This window comes from Mixophyes fleayi, chromosome 10 (genome assembly GCF_038048845.1).
Source record: "Mixophyes fleayi isolate aMixFle1 chromosome 10, aMixFle1.hap1, whole genome shotgun sequence".
In the NCBI taxonomy this organism is placed as follows: Eukaryota; Metazoa; Chordata; class Amphibia; order Anura; family Limnodynastidae; genus Mixophyes; species Mixophyes fleayi.
The window spans coordinates 19,409,927-19,430,005 of NC_134411.1; the positions used below are offsets into that span (position 1 = coordinate 19,409,927).

The window sequence follows — 20,079 nt, forward strand, 5'->3', positions numbered from 1 at the left end:
TAAAGCAGCACAATGCTCTACTAATGTCTGTTATCTATTTTAGGTACACCTGGCAGGTTCAAGATAAAGTAGATGCAAATAATGTTGCTTATACATCCGGAAAATTAAGCCTTCACACAGATTACCCAGCTCTTCAGTATCCTCCAGGGGTAAGTACTCAACTAGTTGATATTAAATTTGTCAAATCTGAAAATATAATCATGTTCCCCACACAGTGGTAGGTCAACATACCTGGTATAGCTCAACAAAGTATAGTGTCTAATGTCACTATATGGATTTGGTGAACCATTAGAAGGATTAGGATATATAATTTGTAGGTTTTTTTCACACTACAAAAATGTAATTGTAGAAAGAAGTGTGTCATTAGGTCCTGAAAGCATTTAAGCACTTGTTAATCAATGCCCCGATTCCTGAAACAGAGACTAATCCTGGAAGTAGAAAGCATATATCCTTATAATAAATGTTCTAGAATAACATTTTATAACAGTCAAATCTATGTAGCCCTCTCTGCCCGATTTAAGATTACCTTTTATACTGCTTCGTTGACACGTGCACAGTTGGCAACTCTGTCTGAATTTATAGCAATCCGTAACTGCAAGGACATAACCCGAAGGTGTTTTGTGGTCACCATGGCACATTTTGATTGTTTAACTGTGTGTCTGAGAAAGGGATTTGCTAAACCCTTTGGGGTAAATTTATAAAGCTGCGGATTTGAAAAAGTGGAGATGTTGCCTATGTCAACCAATCAGATTCTAGCTGTCATTTTGGGGAATGTACTAAATAAATGTAACTAGAATCTGATTGGTTGCTATAGACAACATCTCCACTTTTTCAAACCTGCAGCTTGATAAATTTACCCTTTTGTCAGATTTCAGGTTTGTGGCCCAATATAGGAATGCACGTGTTGGCAAAAGTTAAAATGTCATTTTGAAGTCCTGCCTAGTATCTCTTTACCACCAGTTTAATTTCAACTTTTCCTTTAATATCCTAAAAATCTGCTTGTTGGAGTTTTATTAATATCTTATGAAATCTTTAATGTTTGGGTTAGGATTGCAACCTGTCTAGTTTTCACCTAGACATTCTGGGTCTGATTCGTTAAGGAGCGTAACTGGCGAATCGTTGCATTTAATGTGTACAATTACGCATGCCTGGAACTGGACCATACTCCAGAGAACGCAGCAGCTTTCAGTTTATCTTTGAGCGCAAAGGACACTTACTGCAGGATATGCTTTCAGTGATGGAACGGGGAGGGGAATGGGCATATGTCCGTAGTCAATGTACAGTAAGGGCGTGCCAAGGTCAAGTGCATGCAGCAGTGTCTGATTCAAGGTCTTGGCATCTCTAAGGTACTTTTTTTCAGCTTTATCTTTTGCTCCAGCTACTGGTCTAGTCTAAGTGTCAATTACTAGAGATTACGGCTGTGTTTGCATGCTAGAACATGTGTTTGAAATCAGGGGCAACTGCAAAAATGTATTTTATTTACAGTAGACATTGATTATATCCTAATAAGTATATTTCATGGGGAAAAAATAGAATCAAACAACTTTTTATTATGTTTTGTCATTAATGACTATATTAATAACAGGTGACATAAATTGAATAGTTTATTTTTTGGTTTTTTTATGTGCGATCTTTTGTGAGTTTATATTATTTCCTGCTGCCTCCTGACTAGTAGAGCAGAGCAGACCTACACCCATATTCATCACCAGACGTATCTTCACATCCGCTCCTCGTTGAATTCGGAAATGGGTATACCCGATTGACATGCGTAAACACACATTACGCTTGCTTTGCCTTCCTTAATGAATCAGGTCCTCTGTTTTTTTGGGTGTTCTGTTTGGTTTAATAGGACCTGTCCGGGTTTCAGTTGTCATGGGACCCAGACACAGCAATCACTTGCCTCTCAGCAGCATTTTCCTGCTCCAGCTCTCTGCATTGACTGCTCAATCTGCCAGTCTACACAAATAGTCAGAACTGAACAGGTGCAGCCAATGAGATGTGAAAAGAGACACCTTGGCAAAACCATTTTGGACTGCAAGAGGGACAAATTTGAAATGGGCGGATAGATTTAGAGTATAGAAGAGGGGGTCCCGTCTTAACTCAACTTTAAATGACAGTGTTATAATAAAGTTGCCCAGTATTTAAGCGCAAGCAAAAACGGTAATATTTTGAATTTGCATCTCTTGCATTACAACATGGTTTGTCCAGCTGCATATTTACACTCTTCAGCTGGGTTAGCTCCTAACTGTAACTGTAAATGAGGACCTCTGTGGACACTTGCTAAACCAAGAATGCTTCCCTATATACGCACTTTACTGATATATGTCTAGCGCTCATTCTATGTGGAACATTCCTATCCACCCAGCTTGTTCTATAGTTAGCAGCAAAACTTTGCTCCCCTGCGGTCACCACTCTGTGCCTCTTCATTTTAAATTTTGTATCTAAATACTACTTTAGGGAATATGATAGAAATTGATCAGTCATAGGTCACTATAAAAGTACATTTAGGGGTCTATTTATCGTTAGAAGAAAAACCCCTAGATCCTGTGAAATGCTTTCCCCAGACTTGAGAATTTTGGCTATTTATTAAATCCCCCCTGGCCGGTGAAGACTATCGCCAGTGATAGTATTCGCGGGGGGGGTCTTCGATGATTCTTTCCATGCAAAGCATTCACTAGTGTATTGGACACAACTGAGAGCAGTCTTAAAAGAGAATCTTGCTCTACAATAAAAATTTTCCCAAATCTCCTGTGCTACCAATTTCCTTTCCTAGTTTGCCTGATACTCATTCTGCGGGCCTGTGAACCTGGACATTATTCAATAAGGTGAATACTGAGTGCTAGATCACAGCTAATTGAACAAGATGGGACTGAGTCATTAAGGCAAAATAGGAGTAAATGTTCTCTGGGACAAACCATGTTTCAATGCAAGGGGTGCAAATTAGTTTATTATTTTGCACATAAGTTAAATACTGGCTGTTTTTTCATCTAACACACAAATACTTAATAACTTTATTACTACACTGAAATTTAATGTTGATCTAGGACATGCCCTACCCCAACTATAAATCTGTCCGCACATTTAAAATTTACCTCCCCCCTCCAATGCAACATGGTTTTGCCCAGGTGCAAATGATGCTCCTTTTTTATGCTTTATTCTCCTTACTGACTTAGGCCTGATGTGTCTTATTAGCAACTCGCAATTCAGTTGTGACTCAGGATATTGGGACAGATTCAATTAGCCGCACGGTACCGTAGGAGTCATTTGCACAGAAACATATCGTGCAGTGTTCCTAGGTGTCGGCCATGTTCACTGTCAACACTTTCCACATTTTAAAGCATTTGGAATATGTGTGTAGGGATGCTTTCTGGTAGTGAGTTTCAGGCAGGTCTTGTAGATATAAACAAGAATCTAGAAACAATTGTCTAAAATTCACGACTAGATGATAACTTTAAAATATAATCCTAGTTTCCTTGGATCCTCCGTTCGCCAGATTCGCAAGGGTATGAGATGACTGTGATAGTCCCACACTGCTCTCCATTCTGCACTTATTGATCAGACTGCTTGAAACTGGCTGAGTGGGAGTCAATGCTTGTACCTAGTGAACTTTCCATTCATTGAAATGGGAAATTCATGGGATGGGGACATTGCATACTTTGTATTCTTTTTATACATTTTATATATATATAACTCCCTGAACTCCACCCAAAAACTAATTTTAAGAACAATGAACACTTTCCCTTTTAAAATTGATTGATCTCTACACATAATAAATAAATAATATGTTGATTGTGGAAGACATGGCCTACAAAAATGTTTTATATATTGAGGTGCAATCAACACAGCCCTAGGCAGTCTCCAGTATCTTCTATCTAATATAACATCTAGTACTGACCAGGACTGTTTTAGTAATACGCGTAGTACTTTGCTGATATAAATTAGTGGTCTGCAGGCATTGGTGGGGAATGTTCGAGTGGAGATTTGTTGTGTCTTTCTTACAATCGGATCCACAGTTCTTGAAAACTCATTTTGGCTTTTGGACTAATAACCTACATTCCGTTAATTTGGAATATTGTAAAATTTTCAAAGAGAAAACATAGGTAGTGCGCTGTATACATGAGAACAGATGTGCCTGAGGTCACATCCATGTGCATGCCAAGGATTACGTACACCCATAGGATTAAAAAAAATCCTGTCCAGTTCCCAGTCTCTCATGCAAACACAATTGTATGGATTCACATGGACTGTAAATCTGTGTATAACGTCATTGGCTGAGGGTTTTTATGTTTCCATGCTGGTGTGACTTATGTTATCTCAGTTAACATTGCAGACTTTATTAAATACAAACAATAGCATAACGGTGATTACAAAGAGAGGGTTATATAAACATCACCTTTGACTCAAGTCAGCACATGTAGTTCATTATGATTTGAGTGTTTGCCTGCGCTGGGAAAAACGTAGAAAACATAGAAAAATTGTAATGACTTATTTATTTTTCTTGAATGTTATTAGATTGCAGGGGGTGTATCTGTTCTGACTTCGTCTAAAGCAGTCTGTGTGCACCATGAAAATGTGTAAAATGTGCATGTTGAATTTAAACACTGATTCAGTTGGTGGGACAGTAAGTTCTTTTTGAATTTGTGATTTTCACTTACTTTTTTGAATTAAGGAAAAACCATACAGTGATCAAAGCTAATTGCTAGTTTGTGGCATGTATTCATGCAGCATGGTGGCATAGTGGTTAGCACTTCTGCCTCACAGCATTGGGGTCATGAGTTTGATTACTAACCATGACCTTATCTGTGTGGAGTTTATATGTTCTCTCTGTGTTTGTGTGGGCTCCCTCCCACACTCCAAAAACATATTAGTAGGTTAATTGGCTGCTATCAGAATTGACCCTAGTCTGTCGGTGTATGTTAGGAAATTTAGACTGTAAGCTCCAATGCAGGTACTGATGTGAGTGAGTTCTCTGTACATAGCTGATGATGATTGAACAAACCTAGAAAGTAAATTCTCTTGTTCAAGATCTCAGATATTGACCGCTGTCCCTATTTCCACTTAAGCAAAATACACTGTACAGACACTGTACAGGGGTTATTGTGCAAATGTATAGTTACGACTTGTGCAGAAACCAGTCTGACATTTCATTAAGTCAGGTATAAACAGCAAAATATGCAGGAGTGTAATACATTTCAGTTTACGAAAAATGTGCCTAAATCTTTGCCTTGCACAGGACAGATCAGGCAAGCATTCCTTCTGATTTTTGGAAGTGCCCATTTTAAAGCTCTCTGTTTGACATTTTGCAGATGCAAGGGTTCAACACAAATGGGTATGGTGGACTTTAGTTCACCCTGCTATCGCTTGGGATCATTAACCAGGGAATGGCTCTCTATATGCACCTTATTGAATCTCAATCTCATAGCCCGCAAAATGATATCTCACTTTTACATCTGGGGCATAACCAGGCTCATTCATGCACCTAACCCACACACTGATCGGTCCATCAGAAAATTCAGAATTTCTCCTGTACAGGCACCATCCCTGTGCCTTCCATAACATCTGATACTTTTGCATAGAAACAGGTGTAAATTGCATTTTCACCGTGGGAGGTGCATTTTTAGCACTTTTGTAATGAACCCTGACTGTGTAAGTGCACCAGATTGATGAAAGCCTGGTTACAACTGCACTTTTGCACTTTGTTAATAACTGATCATCTATGTCTAATTTTGGGAATTTGTGGGGTTATTTACTAAGCACAATAGAAATACATGTTCTTAAATATTCTGACGGTGTAGTGCTGCTCTCCCCATTGCGCATGGCCGCAATTTCTCAGAGCTTAGGTGAACAACAACTTAGTCATGACCGATAGTAGTTCATTAATTCCAGTAATTTAGTATGAAACCACAGCTGTTTTACCCATGATGCTTCTTTTGGTTAATTTTATTGTTGAAGCAGAATTTGGAATTCAAAATGGCATTGTGAAGGGAGCAATAAGGACATTATTAAACCTATTAACAATGACCATTTGTCAGTTTATTTCCATGTGCATGTGCAGGGGCAACCATCTTCCCATATCAAGTATAAGATATGTGTGTATCATACTATTAACATCAAACATATAACTAAAACATATCTACACTATATACAGACTATTAGTGTAGTATCCCCTTAATCTAATTATCGCTTCTTCAAATAGAGCCCCCACCTGCCTCCAGGAAAATAAAGGGATGGACACTGACCAGACCTCTAAAAGCAAGCATAATTTACATTTTTATATCTAGCACATACAGTTGTACAGTATTCATCTAATAGTTCAGACACAGTTTCCCTGTCTGGTGAAGCTCACAATCTAGTTACTGGTCCCTAATATAGAGTGAAACAAAGTGACTTGTCTAAAGTCACAAGGAGGTAATACAGACTAGAATCTGTTTTGGAGCATAAACAGATTAAAACTACCAAGTTTTAGTGGCTTTATTTTATGGACAGCAATATTAACCAGCTACTTTTTTCAGTTTTCATAAATAATTTCAGTGTGTCTAGACATATTGTACTAACACTTTTTTAGCTGGTGTGCCATTTGCCAGTGTAATATTTTTCTGTTATCCCTATTATCAACAATGTTCTATTGTTCTGGTACTCCCAGTGTCAGCAGTGTTTCATTGTTGTGATACTCCCAGTGTCAGTTATATTGTACTATGACCTGTCAGTCTGCCATTGTTTTGTGTCCCCCAGTGTCAGTGTTATGTGAATCCCAAGTGTCAGTGTGCCATTGTTCGGTGAATCCCAAGTATCAGTGTGCCATTGTTCTTGGATCCTCAAGTGTCATTGTGCCATTGTTCTGTGAATCCCAAGTGTCAGTGTGCCATTGTTCTGTGAATCCCAACTGTCAGTGTGCCATTGTTCTGTGAATCCCGTGTCAGTGTGCCATTGTTCTCGGATCCCCAAGTGTCAGTGTGCCATTGTTCTGTGAATCCCCAAGTGTCAGTGTGCCATTGTTCTGTGAATCCCAAGTGTCAGTGTGCCATTGTTCTGTGAATCCCCAAGTGTCAGTGTGCCATTGTTCTGTGAATCCCAAGTGTCAGTGTGCCATTGTTCTTGGATCCCCAAGTGTCAGTGTGCCATTGTTCTTGGATCCCCAAGTGTCAGTGTGCCATTGTTCTGGGATTCCAAAATAGTTGGTTCGCAATTGAATGTATTCCAAATCTAATAAAAACAGACATTTTCAGTTGGAGTCCGGAAACACAGGTTGAACATTTGGGGTTTAGGCAACAGATACACTTTACTTTCTAATAGGACCTGCAGCATTTGTACTATGTGAATGGCAAGGTGATTAAATAATTAAACATATCTTTTCTTTCATTTAAGTACCGTCCTCTTATTTCTGAATTTAATAAGTGGTGGATGAATCAGAAACACCTTGAACAATGAAAAACAGACTGATTGGAAATTATTATATGATATATTCATTTATATATATCACTTGAATTCACTGTGCGCTTCTCATCCATCAGGTACAATTTCTTCACTGTTTAAAACAAGCTGAAACTGGAGGTGAGAGTGAAGTGGTAGACGGGTTCCATATCTGTAACCAACTGAGAGAGCAGAATCCAGATGCATTCAGTATCCTTACATCTACCCAGATCGACTTCACAGACACTGGAATTGACTACTGTGATTTCTCCCTCCAATCCAAACAACGGATTATAGAGTAAGCACTTTTGGATATAGTTAAATTGGTTATTTCTGTCGCTATCCATATAACGAGGTGCTTCGAAAGGGAATGGCTGCCTCCGTGTGGATGAAAATGGGATATCATATTTTATAAACTAATAGATTAGTTGTAAAGGAAATTTTTATGCATTTTACTATTGTTAATTATTGATAAAAAAAAATGCATATTCCATGGTACCATATTTGGGATACATTAATGAAAGCAGCTGAATATCCTTTAACACTTTTTAAATACAAAACACAGATTCCGATCATCCATTTCTGCTCGGTGTCAGCTGCAAATGGTACATATTTTAGTTATGTTAGACTAGGATTAGAGAACATGTCATCATCATTCTTTAAAACTTGGCAAATCTTGATGTGAGTAGTAATGAATCTGCTCCAGAGGGTTATGAGACCTTTTTAACCTAACAGGTTAGAAATGGATGAGACTGGTCAGGGTAGCAGCCAGTTAATTGCATTTTACAGGAACTGCACATAGATTCTTACAAGCTAACGATGGAAGCCCAAGATCTGTCGGATAAATTGGTCTTTTAATGTCGGCATTGTGATTGTCCACATTGTGAATGTCGACAATCACACTGTCGACATTTTCAAGCTGCCCCCACAATGGAAGTGTCAGCATTTACCCTGCTGACATATTTGTATCGATATGTTAACTGACGACATTTCCAGAGCTGGAAATGTGACCGCATCCAGCTGGAAAGATCTACTTCTGCAGGTAGTGGTAAAGAGGAGCCCAGAACCAAAGACACTGAGCTACGTGGTTAACTAATGCTAATAATATTTAGAAGAAACTCAATAACCCATTGTGCAGTTCAGTGTTCAGATTCTAGAAGGAAAATGAATGAAAGTGCTCTGATCCATAGTGTGTGGTCCTGAGAAAACTCGCATGAGTTGGAAAAACTAAGTATTGAGGTTGAAACATACACATTGGGCCTGATTCATTATGGAAAGTAAGGCAAAAAAATGAGTAAGTTTTCTCCTGGACTAAACCATGTTGCAATGCAAGGGGTGCAAATTAGTTCATTATTTTGTACATAAGTTAAATACTGTGATTTTTCATGTAGCACACAAATACTTGGAAGCTTTATTTGTACACTGAAAAGTTGATCTAGGACATGCCCTACCCCAACTATAAATCTGCCATCACATGTTAAATTTACCTCCCCCTTCAATGCAACATGGTTTTGCCAAGTTGCAAAGTTACTCATTTTTTTTGCTTTACTATCCTTAATGAATCAGGCCTGTTTTTTTCTACACGGCTACTTGAACAGAAAGTATATAAATAAACATCTGCCATAGTAACATTTTGAAGGAAATTTACTAAATAGTAGTTTTCATGAGATTTGGTGTGCTGATTGTAACACATGCCATTTCCTAAAGGATAAACCACACATCAAGTTCCATTAAACAAAACCGCAAGGTCTCAAACCGCAGTTTTTCATACTGCCACTAAATTTCCACTTTGACCACTGGTTACAACCATAAAGTTCTTCTACGTTAACAGTGTTAAATGTCTGCATAAAGGTTCATTAATTTTATCTGCAGTAATTGGCTGAGGACATGAATGTGGCTGAGGACATGAATGTGTTCTGACTAGAGATGGGCGGGCTCGGTTCCCCGAGATCCGAATCCTACCGAATTTAGGGTATCCTCCCGCCCATTCGGATTCGAAATCGAGGCAAAACATCATTGTGACGTATTCGTTTTTATGAGCTTGGTTCACACGAGATTTGAAAAGCATAAATACACGCCTCCACAGCAATCCATCACCATTTGACAAAGGGAGAGAGCAGAGTTAGGTCACACTGGCTAGATCAGCGCAGGGACAGTGATTGATTGTATTCAATACCATTGTAATCAGTTGTTACAGCAGTAAGAGGAGAAGAGAGGAGGGTTTTTGTTCAGTTTCTGGCACTCCCATTTGTTTTTGGGTTGTCCCCCATTGTTTTGCAGAAATGTATATGGCTGTCAAAAAAGTCCTATTTTGCAGTAGTGCCCAAAAAATATATTTAGCACTCCCATTTGTTTTTGGGGTGTACCCCATTGTTTTGCAGAAATTTATCTGGCTGTCCTAGTTTGCAGCAGTGCCAAAAAAATAATATTTAGCACTCCAAGTGCTTTTGGGCTGTGCCCCATTCTTTTGCATTAATATTTCTGGCTGTCAAAAGTCATATTTGTCAGCAGTATCTAAAACAATTTGTATAAGTACAAGTGCTTTGTGCTCATAATGGATTCAAAGCAGTCCACATATGAGCAGAATCAGCAACCAGGTTCTGTCACCATAATCTTTGACATCCGCTTCTATGTATGTCATACATAGAGCTTGGAAAATGGCTGTAAAAATTAGGAATTGGATGAATATATATTTTTTTAGAACAATGTTAATCTCTAGTTACAATATAGTGAGTGTCCCTTGAAATAATATGCAAGCTCTGCTGAAGCTTACACTGTATATGTGGCTGTTTAAAAAATGCATGTTTTTGCTTATTTTATGTGCTGTTGCAATCTGTGAGCTGCATCTAGCAATTGACTGAAGATCCCTTTAAACCTTGACCAAGAAATAATGTCTGCAATATGCAAATTGGATATATAAACTTATCTCACATAGAGGTACATTTGGCAAGAGACTCTGTGATGGTGTTAAAATTTAGATTAGGATTGGCTACTGATGGTTTAGCTCCTCTCGCTTCAAACTTGCCTGCAGGAGTTGGCTGAGCCGAAATTCTCTGTGCTGCTCTCAATACTCGAATGCTCCGATTGGCTATACCTTTTCTATCCCGATTTTGTGCTTGTCTGTATATCCTATACTTCGGGAAGCAAATAAATGATGTGACCCTAGTCAAATGCACCTAATAAGACTTATTCACCCATCATCTCACTCAAATTGTGCTGTATATAAAGTTTTAATTAGTGTTGAGGTAATACACTGGATAATAAGAAGCTCTGTTGGACATATTCCAAGGAAGATTCCCTACAAATGAAGTAATGAGCGTGTTATTTCCTATGAATTTGCATCTTCAAACAGAGTAGGAACATATGACGCATGTGAGTAACCACATCATATTTATACAACTCTAGAGACTAAGGAAGTAGCTATTACTGATTAAAACTAAGTAAATGCACATGTGATGCTGCAGACTTATTTTGGGTCAGGACCGTGACCTGCCTTAGGACATCCTGGCTGATGTACAACTTCAGTGTTATGATTTTATCAGTGCTTTATTGTATTACCTTGTAGCTTTAGCCTATTTACCATTTGTTCACAGTACACTAGTGTGTGTGCGGGAAGCATTCCCTCATATGATTAAAGCTGGCTAAAGTTGCCAACTATTATTCTGTGTGTGGCTCCATCTTGCCAGATCATTATTGGTCTTGTCAGACCAGGTTTGAAAGGCATGGAGAAAAGTCATGTCAGTCGATAACCTCCAGTGTCATTTGTGAAGTCATCAGCTGTCTTTGAATGTGAAGGCTAGCTTTGTTAACTACTGAAGTTTGCTAAAGTTGTTCATTTAACCTTATCCATGTTTTATTATTTTTTTAGTGTAGAATATCCTTCTAGAGCCTTTAGCTTCCACAGATCTTAACTCTATCCCAAATCCCCTGACAGAGTAACCCATGTTACTCCCAACTTCCCAACCCTAAACCCAGACCCTTCTACTAACCCAAATACTCTATTGTATCCTCCCAAATGGTTAACTAGTTAATGGTTTTGCCTTGAAAGCTGTTGCCGTTTTAAATTTCCCCTGCAAAGTCGCCAAATATCGGTGAATTGCAGCATCCACCGCTTTTATTATTATTATTATTAATTTTTATTTATAGGGCGCCACTAGGTGTCCGTAGCGCCATACAGGGACAAACGAAATTACAATACAAGGTGAGACAGCACAGTACAGTAAACAATAAGCACAGTAACTCAGTGAGCTCAAAGCACAGCTAGAGAGGGCAGGGGAGGGTAGAGGGGAAGGTCCGCCAACGACGGAGTCCAAGAGGGAAGGCACGGATGACAGGGAGACCCCCAAGGGGAGAGGAGGGAGCGAGAGGGGACGGGGGAAGAGGGTCCTCAAGGAGGAGGGCTAAGTAGCTGGAGAGCAGAGTTAACAGTGGTGAAGACAGGAGGAGAGAATACCCTGCTCAAAGGAGCGTACAATCTAAGGGATTGTACGCACCGCTTAATACATTTACCTCCAGGGATCAATAGCTCTATGTTTTGAAAACAATTGCCTTCCGGAAACAATTCCATTGCATATTGTGAACATTTCTTGCTAGCGCTTTTCCGTTTGGTTCAGAAGCATGGGCTAAATTTTATAAAAGCTGCTATTTTAAATTATTATAATCAGTGGAGAAACTAATAATTTATTATCACCAAGGAGTTGATATAGAATACAATGAAAAAATGTTTTCCTTTTTCAGGCTTGATCCAAATGGGCATCTTCTGAGAATTAACTTTAACAATGCAACAAGGGACTCTGTACTCCATGTACCTGCTGAAGAAGTGCAACCCTTTTACTCTGCTTTGAAAGAGTTTGTTACTCTTATGAATTGCCCAGAAAATACTTTTTTCTATAAAATGAAACCAGGTTAGTATAAGTTTTCAAGTTTCACTGAATACACTTTTTGAATCTCTAAATATCCTGTTATTACAAGCTGTAATAAAGAGCCTAATTCATTAAGGAAAGTTAAGTAAAAAATTGAGTAAGTAGTCTCCTGGACAAAACCATGTTGCAATGCAAGGAGTGCAAATTAGTTTTCTGTTTTGCACATAAGTTAAACACTGACTGTTTTTTCATGTAGCACACAAATACTTGATAGTTTATTTGTATACTGAAATTTAAAGTTGATATTTGTGTGCTACATGAACAAACAGTATTTAACTTATGTGCAAAATAGAAAACGAATGTGCACCCCTTGCATTGTAACATGGTTTTTTCCAGGAGACTACTTAATTTTTTACTTAACTTTCCTTAATGAATCCGTCCCAAAGTTTTTTCGCTGAACATTTTTATGTATGTATTTTGTAGCAATTCCTCTTTATCACCAGGAGCATTTATGAGCTGTGAGCAGTTGTCAGAAAAGTCTCTAGTACCTAACTAGATGTAACTAGGGTTTTTTGCTCCATGGCCACATTTTTTTTAATTGTTTCTCTCCACTGCCATTTAAAAGCAAAGGAAGGGACACAGTGGGGGAAATTTACTTGTCCATATAGAAACCTGATACTAAAAATGAAATCCCCATTGTACAAAATTACAGTGTTAATGCCGTTACACAGACTTGTTTCTACAGACCTCATTTTTAGACCCATTGCACAAACTGACGCCTAAAGTTTTCCACCAACTTTTTATGCCGATCGATTTTACATCAGATCGATGGTCCGATCGCTTGGTCCATGGACTGCATACACACTAGCCTTGTTTTAGACGCTAAAGGGAAGAGCATCCGTCCTGTTAGAAACTTTTTACAGCCATGTTGTCATGAGCAATGATTGTAATTTCGTACACACTGAAGCAACATCGGTCAGAAACTTATACACACTATACAACGGAAACGAGATTGGAACGAAAATATTAACGGTACAACCAACCAAATGAGGCAACAATCGTCCATTTGGGCAGACTTTCGACTATTGTGTCACTACACACACTGACCCGACTTTTAAACGAGCGGTCATATGTCGGCTGGTTGAGCCGATTATTGGACAAAAACCCTGTAGTGTGTATCTAGCTTAAGTCAGATCACAATGCATGAACAACATTACCAGCCACACTGCACAGATCCATTTACCAAGCACACTATTCAGACATCACAAAGTTATATTACCATTAAACATATTTTTCCTTCCTCTTCCACTAGTGAACTTGAGATGCATCAGACTGGACATATATACATAAATGCACTTCTTCATGCTAGTGCAGGGTTTCCCAAACCCAGTCCTCAGGGCTCCCTAACAGTGCAGGTTTTCCATATCTCCTTGCTGGAGCACAGGTGTATTCATTACTGACTGACACATTGTAACAGATCCACAGGTGGTCCTAATTATGTTACATGTGATCCAGAAAACCTGCACTGTTAGGGAGCATTGAGGACTGGGTTTGGGAAACCCTGTGCTAGTGTCTTTACCAGCGTATGGTAGTGGTTCAAATGCACACAACTCAACCCCATATTCTACTAGTCAAACTATTTTTTTAAGACAAGGGTGAGGTTTTCAGTAGGGGTGCAGGTTTACATTAATTTGTGCATGAAATGGATGTCTGGGTATACTTTTGACAATGACATAGGCAATTTCGGTAAACGGCTATGTAGAATATCTGTTTCTCTGATTTAAGAAATGTATCTATTTAGGACAAATAGTAACATTTGACAACTGGAGAATACTACATGGTCGGAGAAGCTACCAATCACGGGCAGATTGTGCACGTCATCTAGAAGGATCATACCTGGATTGGGATGTGGTGATGTCGAGACTGAGAGCTCTGAAGATCAATTTGCAGAAATTAAGCTGATTCTTATCCTTATTATGAAGAAATATTACATCTAGCAGAGAATGAGTTATGTTTTTAACAAATCATTTTATTTTGCTTCTATTGTTATAAATAGTGCATTAACATGGTGATGTTATAAATGGTGCATTAACATGGTATATTATCCTGCTTTTCACCGCACCTGACATTCTGCAGTGCACTGTTGCTCATGAGAGTTTTTAATCAATAAGGGTCATTTACATAATGCAAAATCTGTAGAGCAGCCTATTTTTTTTCCCTCTGTGCACAACAAGTACCTATTGTCTGCCACTAGCATTTCAAGGTGTTGCCCATTTCACACCCATGTAAAAGCCTTTAGTGTCTAGATCTGCGGCAAATACATGTTGTCACAGATGTTCGCATCGCTGATTCACAGTGCTGGGGTTATAGGTTCGATTCCAACCAGTGACCTATATGTGTACTGTATGTCTTTGTCCCCTCCCCACATTTGTGTGAGTTTCCTCTTGATGCTCTGTTTAAGATGCTTAACGGCTGATATCTTTCCTTCCTTTAACCTCTTACCCTTATTGTAACCATTCTTGAATAACTGACACAACACCTTAGTGTGGCCAAATTAAGGGAGATTATTTTGAAGGTATGGTGGTGGAGAAAAAGAGCAGTCAGTTCGACATCCGCCAGACAAACCAGGATGTCCCAGCATAAACCATGGGACACCCGCAGATGGGGAGACAACCACACACACTCCAAGCGCACATATGTACCTTATATGGGACATTTGTCCCGGCACTACAGAACCCTGCTGGGCTAACGGAATGTAACCACAAACCAACCCGCATGAGCGGTATTTGGACCGAGACTATAGCCGACTCCATTGAAGAGAGGCGAGTTAAGGGTGCCCGCTACCGTAATGTGTGCCCTAGCCACTGGACGACGACTGCACTTTTAGTTTTCCGGTCACGCCCGGATCCCTAGGACCCGAGGCCCGCCACCAACCTACCCTATCGATGCTAAACTCCTGTAAACATCCCTTATATACAATAACCATGCCCTCAACGCTCATATGACCAACATCCCGCCTATAGAGAAGGGGGTTCTGAAATCTAATGATCGGTTTCTCAATCCGCAAGCCACCTAGCGAGCGAATGAACCGGGCTACCACAGTATGTCCTTTCTTCTGCCTATCCAATTAAAAACTACCAAGCCCGGAAATGAAGATGTGTCCTGTGCTGCTGTATGCAATGCAGCCCAATGAACATATGGTTGTCCTAGCACCCAAATACGCCAAGGAGTCCAGTGGTCTGTAAAGGCAAGAAAGCACAAAACATTAGCATACATAAGCAACACCAGTCAACTTTCCTAGGCATTGGAACTGAAAATGAAAAGGGAAAAAAAAAGGGCAAGAAATCATTGAGACCATACATACTCCGCTCCCACAGCAGCACATCCTACCAGAGGCGCACATGCTCACAAAAGCTAAAGAGGGAAACAAAGAGGGGAGCAGAAACACAAGCAAAGGTAAAACCAGGTAAGTTTAACGGTTCACATTGGACGGTGTAACAATGCCTTCATCTAGACCTGCAAATCCGTGCGGATCCCTGTAAAACTAGGAGAAATCTCTCTGTGCTTTCTTTGGTGTGATTGCCGGTCTGGCTAGATATGTCTATAGTGGAAATAGTCACTATAAAGTCCAGCCTACAATGGTATCTCATTCCAGACTGCCTCCACAAATGTATCCTATACCTAACCAAAGCTGGAGTCCAGGTAGTCATGTAGGCACTTTTATCCATGTTTAGTGGTCTTCAATGCATTCCAAAAACTCATTTGGAATGCATTGAAGTCGCACATTTCACCGGACTATCACTAAACTTAACTCCTGCCAACCTGCCCTTATGTGCACCTATAGACTGCGTTGACAAGTCAACAGACAAACTAATAATGCATAAATATTAGGTCACAAAGTACCAAATTACACGTAACGAAGAAAACAACCCCCCTCGCTACAAAAAGTAGTCAACTGCATCTAGTTTATATCCAATATGGAATATATCACCAGCTTGCAAAATTCAAAAATGTCACAAAATCTGGGACTTTTGGTATGCATACCACACCCCTTCCAGGCACCCAATAAAACACATTAATTGCCTGTGAAGCAATCCCCCATCTAGACCCCTGCCCATCCCTGATCCTTTTTTTTTTTTGTTCCTCCTAATCTCCATTTCTCCCCCCCAAGCAAAACAATCCCCTCCACATCTTTATACCCCCAGCACACCCTCTCTCTCTCTCTCCACTCATGCAATCATATATTGTAATAATCACACAGACAAACAATTGCACTTTTAGCTTAATATATTTTGATTTGGGTCCATATGTTTGTAATATCCTCCATCCTACCGAAAATTCACTAGGCTTTCAATATACCTACTGTTTAGCTCTGACCCTGTACATTTTTAATTGTTTGGTGCATTTTCTGTTTGTTACCATTGTACTCAGTGCTGTTAAACGAGCAATAAAAATTTAAATAAAGAGAAGAAAAATAAATCCACCCTTCAAACACTTATTCTGTTTTTGTCCTAAAATACAGCTCAGTTTAGCCTAATTTATTTCTTGGTTGAGGCATCAGAGTGACCAGACCTGGAAATAAACATTTCACGTGTGTTACTTTTGTTTATTTGAATGCAAGTCAGATGCTTGGTTGCTTAAGGACAGGAATCAGTAGCAGAATGATAGAAGTAATAATGTATTAATGCCACTGTATAGGTCAGTGTTGGCTAACCTGTGACACTCCAGGTGTTGTGAAACTACAAGTCCCAGCATACCCTTCCAGCAATAAGCTGCTATATATTGGCAAAGCATGCTGGGACTTGTAGTTTCGCAACACCTGGAGTGTCACAGGTTAGCCAACACTGGTATAGGTCATTGGTATGGCCTTATCTAGAATACTTTGTTTAGTTCTGGAGGCCAGATCTCCAGGAGGATATAAATACATTAGAGACTACAAAAAAGGCCAACTAAAATGGTGCATGGCCTACAGCACAAAACTTACCAACGGACTCCAGTGCATGTATGAAAGTGGTGCAGGGAGACCAGCCTAGAGTTTGATAAAATGGGAGCAGGCGACTACAATAATGTAGCTGCTCCCAATTGAGCGGTCAGCCACCAGGAAGTAAAAAAGCAGAAACAAACAGAAGATTAAGGAGGCGCTAAAAAACTCTGATGTCAAAACCATAAATAATGTGAACAGCAAGACATATATAGTAAAGTGACGTGGTAGCAGCTTTCCCAAAAGGAGCTCAGCAACTAAAACAATACAATAAAAGTAAAGGAAATGAGAAGCACCAAGTCGTGTCACAAACAACACGAGAGAAAATAGTTTAGAGTAACAGTAATAATAAGTTATTAAAATGTTTGTACATTTAAATAAAGAGTTTGCAATCTTCCTAAACACAGACACTGAATGAATGCACTGTTATGAACATGTGAGACAAAGGAAATAATAGGCAGAAACTCATAGGCAAACCGAGGGGGCGGGGGGTTCCTAGTGCTTGGGAAAACCCCCTCCAAGCCTGGGGCACTGTATAATTGAGGTGGCTGCACCCTGCTCCCGCTTCACACAGCTCTAACACCACCTAACAGTAGTGCACGCAGCATTGCCCATATATATTATGGGGATAGGAAGAGTTGGAGAGCAGCCGAGCACTATATAAAATTATAGCTACGCTCCCATGTATGCTGGCTACGCCCACTGGTGGCGTGGTGTGGTGTGGAAATTCCCCTCTACAAATCCTGCGTTTGCCCTTGTAACTGTATAGGTTAATCAGACTATACATCCTTCTGGATATATTAATGCATCAGGGGAGCTGATATAATCTAGCCAGGCCTAATGGCCACACATGGGACTACTCAGCGATGATACAGTCAGCCTTACTACCCGACGGTATTCAGAGAAAAGAGAAGGAAGCTTGTTGCTATACCTGGAGGAGATGAACTCCATGCTGAACACTGCTCGCATGTTCAGATGGGTTTGCAAACAACATACATCAGATGAAAAACGTATCAGATGTGTGGCAGTTTGCAGATTTCATACTAAACCGCACTTTGATAAATATTCCCCATTTTAAGGCTCTGGTGTCCTACGTAAGCCTCGCATAGTTAGTGCTGGCACTTTCGTACTGTGTGACTAAACTCCATGGCTGTTCGCATCACCTGCTCTCACCACACACTAACACTGCCAGGGTTATAGATCAGAGATCTAAAAGCCGGGACAATGCACAAGAAATCAGGGATTCAGGCACACTGCTATGACTGTAAACACCCAACACAAAGGCAATGATTTAGCAAAGTATTACTCTCAGGTAGCCAATGATTTCCATGATCAGGAGCTGTGTGTGTTTTGGAAAGAAGCACCAAAGGGTTGCATAATGAGAAAGCTCTGGGACCTGGCAGTCAAGTCCTGGGAACATTTCAGTTCCCAAAGGTGTATTATGAAGAGAAAGGTCCAAGTGCATACCTAGACTAGAGACTCAGTTCTTCAGCAGTGGTTCCATGTTGTTCCTGCATCTTCCTTGCCTGTAAATATTTGTTGTGTTTGTGCCCTGCTTGTTTTTTTGTTTATCTACCTACTTGGGTCCATGTTTGATCCATTTTCTTATCAACAAACACATTTGCTTTCGACATCAGTAAAACCTAAAAACAATCTCTAATACAGCAGAAAGAACTCAATGTTTCATGTACAAAAATATATAACAATAATTTTTGCTTAAACACACACAAAAGCATATGTGCCTGAGCGACATTGAAAGCATAAGTCAGCTGCAGTGTTGCAATTGCAAGCAGCCAATCACAAGCAGTTCACTAGTGTCATCATCATCTGCTATTTACACCTGCCCCTGACCACTTGCAAATAATTCGGCTTTCTCAGGCATATATAGACGTCTTTTCCCAGTCTGCATCTGTTTGTAATTGCACGTACATGACGCTACGGTATTTGGCCTACATTAAAATACCAATATCCTGCCTTTCCAGATGCAGGCTGGCATAAGTGGCAGAATAACGCAAATCTGCATGGGCACTTATGTGTACCCCCACTTTCTGGGCAAGTGCACAGCATTTTCATATAAGACATGGTACACAATCTGGCATAGTACACAGTGTGCATCAGCCCCATTGTTCAAAGTTCTCAGTTCAGTACTTAGAATTTCAGAATGCAAAGTCTATAACTTGCTGCCTTGCAAGTTATTTAGATATTTACTGTGTTACTGTTCTATACCAGATTTGTGGTGTAAATATTTTAATAATTGAAGTATCTTCTCTTCTCTTAGCTTCCTAGTCTACCTCCTGTCCTCTTAATTCTATACCCATACAAATCGGTAGATCCCAGTCTCCTGTGCTCATTCCAACTCTTGCTAAAATCTGTAATATCTCTCTTTTTCTCTACTGGTAGCTTCCTATTATTATACAAGCATTATACACTTGCATTCTAAAAAAACTAAATTCTGACCCAAATTCTCTCTCAAATTGCTGTCCCATCTCTCAGCTCCCGTGCCCCTACAAGCTTCTAGAGAGACTTGACCAAACTCGCCTCACGTGCTACTTTTCCACAAACAACCTATTGGATCCTCTTCAGTCTGGCTTTCATTCGCAACACTCCACAGAGACTGCGTTGGCTAAGGATGCCAATGATTTGATCACTGCTAAAATTAAAGGCCATTACTCTCTTCTAATTTCCCTGGATTTCTCTGCTGTATTTGACACTGTTGACCATTCTCTTCTCATACAAACACTACAATTCCTAGGTCTTGATGGCACTGTCCTATCCTGGTTCTCATCCTACCTATCTAATCGCTCTTTCAGTGTTAATTTATGTGGA

General features: G+C 39.7%; 1 protein-coding gene across 1 annotated transcript in view; it reads left to right on the plus strand.

Moving 5' to 3' along the window:
• The window catches only part of BBOX1 (gamma-butyrobetaine hydroxylase 1), a 70,915-nt gene extending 54,160 nt beyond the window's left edge, over nucleotides 1-16,755 (plus strand). Inside the window, exons 5-8 of the mRNA XM_075188005.1 lie at nucleotides 44-149; nucleotides 7,512-7,708; nucleotides 12,148-12,314; nucleotides 14,074-16,755. Of these exons, the coding sequence (XP_075044106.1) occupies nucleotides 44-149; nucleotides 7,512-7,708; nucleotides 12,148-12,314; nucleotides 14,074-14,234 (631 nt within the window). The 3' untranslated portion in view covers nucleotides 14,235-16,755. The remainder of the gene's footprint in view (nucleotides 1-43; nucleotides 150-7,511; nucleotides 7,709-12,147; nucleotides 12,315-14,073) is intronic.
• Nucleotides 16,756-20,079: the final 3,324 nt, after the last annotated feature.